The following is an 8,443-nucleotide window of genomic DNA, read 5'->3' as shown; positions in this document are numbered from 1 at the left end:
AGATGGTGCACAGAGCCGCTAGACGCTCCCGACCGACGAACATATCCATGAGATATGCGCCCATGTTGGGTGTCTGGTTGTAGAGCTGGAAAAATCGGTGGTAGTTGTTCAAGGCCAGGGCAGATCGCACGTCCAACGCGTGCTTGATGGCCGTGTCCTTTTTTTCTGCTGCAGTTAGATCTGCCAGAGCATTATTCAGCTCTGTGCGGTTTGCTGTGTGAATGTAATACAATATCCGGTACGCCTTAAATTCGTTGGGATTGCCTTTCAGACCCAGCTTGTACAGGCCCTTGAGCTGGGTTTGACACTGATTATACTCACCGAGATCCCCCTTTTCCAAGGCGATGCGGGCATGGATTTCATAGACCTGGACTGTGAACTCATCTCGAACATGCTGCACCGTAAGATCCTGCCTCATGGATTTGAACTGGTCGCAGATATACGAATAGTTCTGGTCCTTCTTCCACCTCTTTTTGAGAAGCTCCAGCGTCTGCCGCAGAATAGAAGGAGGACGAACTTGGTCCGGCTTCGGAGGGGCAGTCAGGCGAAGGTAGCGCTTCTCCAGGTTCTGGCAGGTGCCAACCACAGGGCCGTCGGTGGGAGGCGGGCTGGCAGAGCGCTGTACCGACTTGTATTCTCCTTCGAAGCGCTTCTGGCGCTTGTCCAGCCTTAACTTACTCATACTTTTAATGGTTTCGTCGCTGGCCTGGCGTTTGTCCGGGGAAGCGGAAATGCGGTCTTCAAGGCGGCCCGAGCCGACACGCCAGGGAGGGGTTGCCGATGGGGTCACGCCGGGGGCGTCCGACAGATCCGAAGACTTCCTTTTCTTTGATGCGGAACCAGCACCAACGGCAGGAATCGAAGCTTGCGCAGGTGATGGTGAGTGGAGAGGAAGCAAGGCCCTTGCGCGCTCCTCCCGAATCATGTGCTGAGGAAGCGGCATCGTGTCCCAGTCTAGCGTGTACATAACGCCCTGTTCGTTGGCCTGGGTGATGGTCTGTTTTAGCTTGGCTTCCATTTCTTCCCTGGAGACTGAAGCATCCAGGTTAGCAGGGATGAAGGATCGCTGGACGTATCGGCGGACCGAGTCCGGCCAGTCGACCTTCTTCTTGGGCTGCTCCGGGGTTGCAGAAGGCGGCGGGTTCACATTCGAGGTATTAGCTGAGGGGGTTGAGAGGGGTTGGGCAGGGCCGTAAGCATGTCCGACGGGGTAGGAAGTTTGCGGGGCAGAGTAGGACTGGCCGAATGTTTGGCGGACTTGAACTGCAGTATAGGCAGGAGGTGCTGAGAACACGAAGGTCAGTGACACCGAGCATTTTCGAGTATGATGCAAGCGTACGGGACTCGAAGTGATCCAACGCGTCACAAGAAACACAAACTTACTGTACGATGTTGTGTAGCCAGAAGACGGCTGAGCGCCCGTGGGCGGAGGACCCGCCGGCCACGTCGGCATCATTGTTAGTCGCAACGCGTCCGTCGTCAGCAGAGAAAATTAGACAAAAGGTTGCCTCCTGAAGCCGTTTGGTGTCGGAAGTCTTTGATATCGATTTCCAAGCAGCAGAAACGGGTTGCTGGAGTTGGAGCGATAGATTTGCGATCGAGCAACCCAGTTCAGCAATGGTGAGGCGGTGAACAATCCGAAGAGAAGGTCAAAGAGGTGGCGGAGAGTCGAAGTGTGCTTTGTGCGCTGGAAGGAAGTCCGTGCGGGGTTTAATCAACATCGGTTTCTTTTTGGCGCCAACGTAAGTGTTTCATTATGGTTAACTACTCTGTAGTTACATAAGCGATGCACCGAATCCGGTGATAGGTAGCTTATCCTGCTAGAAGAATAATTTTTACCTCAGGTTAGCGAGCAAAAATAGAAAATTGAAGTTTAGGTACGGAGTAATCTTCCACAATTACAAACTATGTACAGTACATTACCCCGTACGATACACTGTATTTACGATTCGTCTTAAATGAGCCTATCGCTTGACGTCAGCAAGGTGATGATGCATCAGCGACCGGAAGCGTGGATTGAATTGCAACAACCAGCCAACACGTCGGCTCTAACCTTTGGAATTCTCTCGACACGCCGGGACAGCCTGCCCCAGCTATGACGAATGTTTCTAAAGCATATCGACTTGACAACCGCTCTGCGGCCCTCGTACCTGCCCGATGAAGACTTATTGTTTGTGCAAGACAATGTTGGGTTATATGAGGGGTGAGTTACGAACTAACTGCGATAACAGTCCGCATACTAATATGGTGTTGTGTCTTTGTTCAGGAAATTCAAGTTGCCCAACCATCAGAACGGCCAGGTCTATTTGACCTCGCATCGAATCTGCTATGTCGACAAGGCCGAGCCGAGGAAGCACTCTGTGGCCCTCGACCTCAAGGATGTGGACCGCTTCGAGTTCTACGTATGCCGCCGCTTCACAAAGGGGCAGTCGACAGGGGTTCTCGTGATAGCTGACTTGCGTTTTGCAGGGCGGCTTTCTCAAGTCATCAGCTAAAATCACGCTGATTCCAAAACCCACAAAGCGCCCCGCTCTTCAACCACGATCTCCCGGCGACCCTTCGCGCAGCAGCACTTCCTCGCCAACCCAACAGCTAGATGGCCCCCTCAGAATATCTTCGGTTGATCCGCCCCTGGCAACCGCGGCAACATGGGTGTGCACCATTTGTAGCTTCTCGAACCCTCTACCTTCCAACTTCGATCCGACGACCGCCAACGCGCACACGCCGCTTCCGCCTTGTCTTGCCTGCGGCATCAAGCCGACCCTGACGCACCTTCTCAAGGCCGCGATATCCAATGCAACCAGCAGGCAACCTAGCAGCCCGGCGCTGCAGACTCCCCTGCCGCTGCGGCCGAAGACGCTTCCCGGGGCCTCATCTACTGACAGGAGCGCATTGGAACCGCCCCCTCTCCAGAAACCCCAACATCTGAGCCCAGACCCTGATGCGTCGTTCCAATGCCCGCGCTGCACCTTCCTCAACCACCCTTCGTTGCTGTCCTGCGAGATGTGCGGTGCCCCCCTGATCTCGCACGACCTTCCCGCGGAGCTCACGTCGCAGGCCCGGGCGCAGACCGAGTCTCCCGGGCCGTTTCTGAACTCCTTGGGCGCTGCACCTCCAGGCTTCGAGAACCTCGAAAGCATAAAGCTTTCATTCCGAGGCGGCGGCGAGAAGATCTTCTACGAGCGACTCAAAGGCTCCATGACGCAGCGAAAGTGGCTTCTCCACGGCGCACCGCCCATCCCCAAGTCGTCTCGTCCCGGCGACCCCACAAGCAGCAACGGCCTCACCGCCGGGCACGGCAGCGGTACGTCGAGGGAGCGGCCCAAAATCGGCGGCATCGCCGGCCTTGAGCATCGCGGCCAGGCAATGCGCAAGAACAACGAGCTCATGATTGGCGGCGCCTTTGAGGACCTCGAAGCGCTCATGGCCTCAGCCAAGGAAATAGTGGCGCTTGCCGAAGACTTTGCCCGCCAGGTTAAGGGCGCCTCGGGCGGCTCGAGCGCCAGCGAGAACGCGCTACTTGCCGACTCGGTCAGCCAGCTCGGCCTCATCACCACCAAGGACATTGTGGGAAGCGGCGGCGGCGGCGGCGGCAGCGACTCGCTGTATCTCTCCGAGCTGGCACGCACCCTGGCCGAGTTCCTGACGGATGATCGGAGGGGCGTGCTGAGGAAGGCGGGCGGCATCATTTCGTTGGTGGATCTGTGGGCCATGTTTAACCGCGCCCGGGGCGGCGTCGAGCTGGTTAGTCCAGCCGATTTCGAGAAGGCGGCGAGGTTGTGGGAGAAGCTGGGGCTGCCTGTACGGCTGAGGACATTCAAGTCGGGCGTCATGGTAGTACAGGGCCGTGACCGCACCGACGAGACGACTATCAAGGCGCTTCTTGCCTGGCTCAGGGATCTGCATGAGTTTCCGCCTGAGAGGGAGGTGCCATGGGACTGGCGCATGTTTGGGCGTGGGGTCACTGCTCGGGACGCTGCCGAGAGGTTCGGCTGGAGTATCGGTGTTGCAGAGGAAGAGTTGGAGATGGCTGAGGAGAGAGGCGTGCTGTGTCGTGAGGAAGGCATCGAGGGGCTGAAGTTCTGGGAAAACTTCATCGATACCGGTGAGGGAAAGGGGTACAAAGATCCGGCGAAGCAAAGGGACGACCTCATCCTCCAGGCGTTGCAAAAGAGCGGATTCTTATGAAATTCATCTTATTGGAGCGGTCGAGTATATATATATGGCTTCATCGCCCCCAACCGAACCTGTCCCATCCATGCCCTCAGGCTGAACCGTGAGAGCAGAGTCTCTCGAGACGTACCCACAAACCCGCCCATTACTTTTCCTGGTCTAACCCTGGCCCTCTATAATCTATGAAGCATGCCCATCCGAATGGAATCTCGGGTATCAACGCCTAAAACAACCCACAAACATTATATCGTACAATGGCCTCATAGTCTCAAAGGCCACTAGTTGATGAGCCGCTCTCCACATACTTTACGCCAGCCGCTCCATTAGCGACCTTCTCACCTTCATATTCACCACCCCACCCACCCCGAATGCTGGCACGATGCGACATATCCTCGCAAGGGTGCTCACTCCCCAATTCTTTTTCACCGCTGCCCACCGGTCCCGCCAGCCGCCAGCCAGGGCCCCGGGTCGGTTATACATGTCCAGCCCCAGCAAGTGGACCGGGGTGCTGAACAGCTGCACGGCGGCGGGCGCGGCAAACTGCGCCAGCGTCTGGCCCGACACGTAGCGGTGCAGGCCCTTGTCCTGTAAGCGGCGCGACAGTGCGGGGCCGAGCAACGGAGGCACGTTGAACGACGCGAAAATGGTCAGGCAGTCACGCACCGCGAACAAGAGGTAGCTGGGTAGGGTGACGGGACGAGGCGTGATTCCGGGAGGGCCGAATAGGCGGACAAAGACCTGGTCCTTGTAGATGCACAGGCCGATGTTGGCCGTGGAAGAGGCGGCGAATTTGCCCGTACCCGAGGTGACGTGGGTTGGTGGGAGGTTACGAGTCGTGGAAACGGCTGTATCGAGGGCGTTGGCGGTGAGGTAGGTGCCACCGTAGAGGGCGAAGATCAGCGCGAAGGGCTTGGAGAGGATTGCCCGGTGTGGATGACGAAGGAGGGAGCCGAGAGAGGATTTGAGGGATGCGGAGAGGGTGCGCCGGCCGGAGGCATTTTCCATTATAGAGCTATTGTCGGTGTTGGTTGAGCTGTTGGTGTGGTGGAAAATGGAGACGGAGCCTTACCGGTCTATGATCGATATGATCGGAGCGATGAGAACCGCGGCTGAGGCGGCGCTGATCAGGTCAGCGCCGAGGCGCAAAGCTAGGTTCTTGGTATTCCATATTCTGGCTCTACCAGTTTCAGATTTCGCGACCATGGTGACCTCTGGGGTTGAGGTAGCCAGCGAGGCCTTCGCCGCTATCACCTGTGGTGTTTTGAGTGCCTGCAACTGGATCTGAGGTGGTGGCCGACACGCCGCTAATCCTCCTGAATCGCTGTTTTCCTTCATCTCCAGCTTTCACGAGCTATACCCGCGACCACCACAGGGTTGGCAGAGTGGTGTGATTCTTTCAAACCCGGGTATTCCGTCCACCGTGACTAGGCTGGGAGCTTCAAGACCGCTTCTTTAGGGCTGTTGTTGAGATCGTGAAGGGGAAAGAAGTGTGCTCTTGAACACCATCGCGCGAGTAAAGACTTTCAAAGGACAAACCAGTATAGTCATTTCAAATGAAGTAGGGCGTCCATAGGGCCCATGGTCCTGTTGCTGGTTCTGCTGCTCCTGGCTGGAGATAAACGCTGATAAATCAAGCACCGAAAGGGACGGGAGCTTGAAGGAGTTGCAGCTCCCGTCTTTCAAAGCCCAGGACAGCAACAACCAATTGACTCCTGCTCCGAGATCGGAGGATCTTGTCAGTTCGCAACGTGCATTCTTGGCAGGTGCACGCCTAACACATCATCGATGATTGGTCCAAGCTTATGTGGGTCGCTGAATGTCTCCAGGGCCAGGACGTCCATGATCCATCTGATGTCCTGAGGGCCAAGATACTGACAGCTCGACAATCAACGACTGACAATCTTAAATCCTCTAAGTGAACGCGGTTACGACGTTGATTCCCACGATGGAAGGGTCCATGGGTGGTCTGAACTCAATCGTTACGTAGGGTATACTTCTCACGCTGCGAAGGGTTACTCTTCCCACCCTTAAAAGGTAAACTGCATCCTCCAAAGCCGCTGACCTGAACAGAGAAAGAGCTCGCCTTCTCTGCCTGGTGAGAGGCTCGTCACACCTCCTGCTCTTTTGTTAGTGACTTTTGGCAAAGCCTTTGAACGTGCAATCATCACCCACCAGGAACCTCGATGACTCCCTGGACCGAACCACCAGGGTTCCAAATCTCTACGCCTCCTGAGCAGCCTGCATAGACATTGCCGCTCTCGTCGCACATGATTCCCATGGGTCGGCCGGTGAGCGCGTATGCAAATACACGCTTGTTTGCGAGGAAAGGAGATCCACAGCGGAGCACTATGTCGAAAGCATATATCGCTCCCCGACTGCTCAAGGGGGGTCGTCAGTCAATCCTGGCGCTGATTTCAAGGGGATCCCAAATCTTCAGGTACTCACGACAATGAATCCTGAGCAGCGCTGTCTGTCGCACGCAGAGGAGTCATATCAGAGAGGTAGACGATGCTCTGATCAGGACTGAGCGCAATGCCATGCGGGCGGCCCAGATTATCAGCCATGACCCGCAGGTCTCCAGTTGTTGGGTCATATCGGTACACATGGCATGGGAGCTGGGGCTCTGGCCTAAAGTCATTGTCAAATCCGTCGCAGGAGTCGGTGAACCACAGTGAGCCGTCGCTTGAGACCACAACATCCTGCACCGAGTTGAAGTCACGGCCAAAGTAGCTGGTTGCAACCGGTTCCGGCGGCTCATTCCGTGGCATGTAGTAGAGGCCACCGGTCCCTCTTGACTGAGAGCCCTGGGAGCAAAACAGCATGCCGTCACGATAATGGCTCCCTCCAGCCGGCATCGGCATGTTGGGAGGGGGGCGGAGCTTCAGCCATCGGACAGAAGAGACGGACCCTGAGTCATCCCGGAGAAGCTGCACTTTTGAGATTAGGATCACAGACTGTTGGGATGTGCGGGTAGCCAGTAGGTCTGAGGTAATCCACAATTCGTCGGGTGTTCGCTGGCGTACGTAGATACAAGCCCCACGAAACAAGGGGTTCTTGGAGGAGTCTGACGTTGAGAGCAGCAGGGAGTAGGACGGTCGCAGTCCTATGATTGATGAGAGTCCCGGGCGATATTGCGTGATGGAGATTTCTTGCAACTCGGGGTTTCTTGGTAGTCTGCAAGGATATAAGTGCAGGCCAGAAGTTGCTAAGATTCGACTCTTACCCTGAAGTCCGAGATGTGGATATACAATCTCGCAACTCCACACGCTGGTAAGAATGAGGATGGTCAGCCAATCTTTGAGATATTCATCGTGACGGACGGAGCTGGGTTAATAGTGAAGCATCGAATCCATGAGTCGCACCTTGATTTCGCAGGTAGTTTGAGAGTCGACAGCGCAGTTGAGCACCGACATACCCGCGGGATCCACAGAAAACGCGACGTGAGGAGGATTGGTGAGGATACAACCGTTCTCAAGCTTGAAGTTAGATGGGTCTTGTGTGCCACTTTTTGCTCAGCGGGGTCTTGTTGTAGGAAGTCCGGATTATGACAAGTGTCATTTAACCCTAACCCTGTGGCATCCGAGGAGCTTTATATCTCAGCAAAGACGGCTCTTGAACCCGAATGCCAATCCCTTTGCAAACAGGGGATTGAGTGATGCCCTATATGGAGCATGCTGGTCTAGACATGAGGCTCACATTCAAAGCCCGCTATACATGTACACAGGACACGATGTCTGCATCGCATCTTGATCCATCTCTGACCAGGCACGGTCTAATGCTTCCCTGACGCCGGCTTCTTCTCCTCGCTTTCTGCCTGCTCTATGAACTTCCTATAAACATGTCAGATAATCCTGCGAGATGTCGGATCCATGGTAGGGAGGGCTGATTGGGGGCATACTTGATGAAGTCGGCCTCGTCGGAGCTGGAAGCGTTGATCGGGGGAGTAGCAGGCATCTTCTTGCTGCCGCCAGTGAAGGCGTATGCGGTGCCGAATAATGAGCCCAGAATGCCCATGGCAAGCTGCAGCGCCAACGATGTTAGCCCGGCTCCGTCAAACGGTCTAAACAGATGGCTGTGCGAGCGGTTTAAGAGGAGCTGGGTTGGTGCTTTAACCGGGTTCAATTGAGCTGACTGACGTAGTGCGAGCCAATTTCCTGGCCAAAGATTTTGTATGTCTGGACCATCTTGGCGAGTGGGCGAAGAGTCGGCTTCGAAGTGTATACTGCTAGTCCCGGAGGTGAGGGATTGAGGCGCGATGCTGCTGAGCGAC

General features: G+C 55.7%; 5 protein-coding genes across 5 annotated transcripts in view; 1 reads left to right on the top strand and 4 right to left on the bottom strand.

The window, feature by feature from the left end:
- Positions 1 to 1,687, bottom strand: part of N656DRAFT_316829 (uncharacterized protein) — a 2,229-nt gene extending 542 nt beyond the window's left edge. The window contains exons 1-2 of the mRNA XM_064809221.1: positions 1,384 to 1,687; positions 1 to 1,284 (exon numbers count right to left, since the gene is read on the bottom strand). Coding sequence (XP_064667293.1) covers positions 1 to 1,284; positions 1,384 to 1,456 — 1,357 coding nt within the window. The 5' untranslated portion in view covers positions 1,457 to 1,687. The remainder of the gene's footprint in view (positions 1,285 to 1,383) is intronic.
- A 316-nt stretch (positions 1,688 to 2,003) lies between these two features.
- On the top strand, positions 2,004 to 4,235 carry N656DRAFT_782556 (Vps36-domain-containing protein). The gene is made up of 3 exons (XM_064815784.1): positions 2,004 to 2,203; positions 2,267 to 2,402; positions 2,470 to 4,235. The coding sequence occupies exons 1-3, from the start codon at positions 2,103 to 2,105 to the stop codon at positions 4,186 to 4,188; spliced, it is 1,956 nt and encodes a 651-aa protein (XP_064667292.1). The 5' UTR covers positions 2,004 to 2,102; the 3' UTR covers positions 4,189 to 4,235.
- Positions 4,236 to 4,479: 244 nt separating this feature from the next.
- On the bottom strand, positions 4,480 to 5,679 carry N656DRAFT_791580 (uncharacterized protein; the record flags this gene model as incomplete). Its single annotated transcript, XM_064816992.1, has 3 exons — positions 4,480 to 5,185; positions 5,243 to 5,502; positions 5,677 to 5,679. 3 exons carry the CDS (start codon positions 5,677 to 5,679, stop codon positions 4,480 to 4,482), a joined length of 969 nt encoding a protein of 322 aa, XP_064667291.1.
- Positions 5,680 to 5,854: 175 nt separating this feature from the next.
- On the bottom strand, positions 5,855 to 7,702 carry N656DRAFT_316774 (smp-30/gluconolaconase/lre-like region-containing protein). The gene is made up of 5 exons (XM_064809220.1): positions 7,536 to 7,702; positions 7,397 to 7,440; positions 6,619 to 7,347; positions 6,346 to 6,548; positions 5,855 to 6,289 (listed from the first exon to the last, which is right to left on the bottom strand). The coding sequence occupies exons 1-5, from the start codon at positions 7,584 to 7,586 to the stop codon at positions 6,201 to 6,203; spliced, it is 1,116 nt and encodes a 371-aa protein (XP_064667290.1). The 5' UTR covers positions 7,587 to 7,702; the 3' UTR covers positions 5,855 to 6,200.
- N656DRAFT_782551 (uncharacterized protein) lies at positions 7,536 to 8,411 on the bottom strand. The gene is made up of 3 exons (XM_064815783.1): positions 8,310 to 8,411; positions 8,072 to 8,193; positions 7,536 to 8,003 (listed from the first exon to the last, which is right to left on the bottom strand). Exons 1-3 carry the CDS (start codon positions 8,355 to 8,357, stop codon positions 7,946 to 7,948), a joined length of 228 nt encoding a protein of 75 aa, XP_064667289.1. The 5' UTR covers positions 8,358 to 8,411; the 3' UTR covers positions 7,536 to 7,945.
- Positions 8,412 to 8,443: the final 32 nt, after the last annotated feature.

Source organism: Canariomyces notabilis (genome assembly GCF_033297395.1).
Source record: "Canariomyces notabilis strain CBS 508.74 unplaced genomic scaffold N656scaffold_23, whole genome shotgun sequence".
Taxonomy (NCBI): Eukaryota; Fungi; Ascomycota; class Sordariomycetes; order Sordariales; family Chaetomiaceae; genus Canariomyces; species Canariomyces notabilis.
Note: the sequence above shows the minus strand (reverse complement) of the source record. Positions and strands in the feature narration are given on the sequence as shown.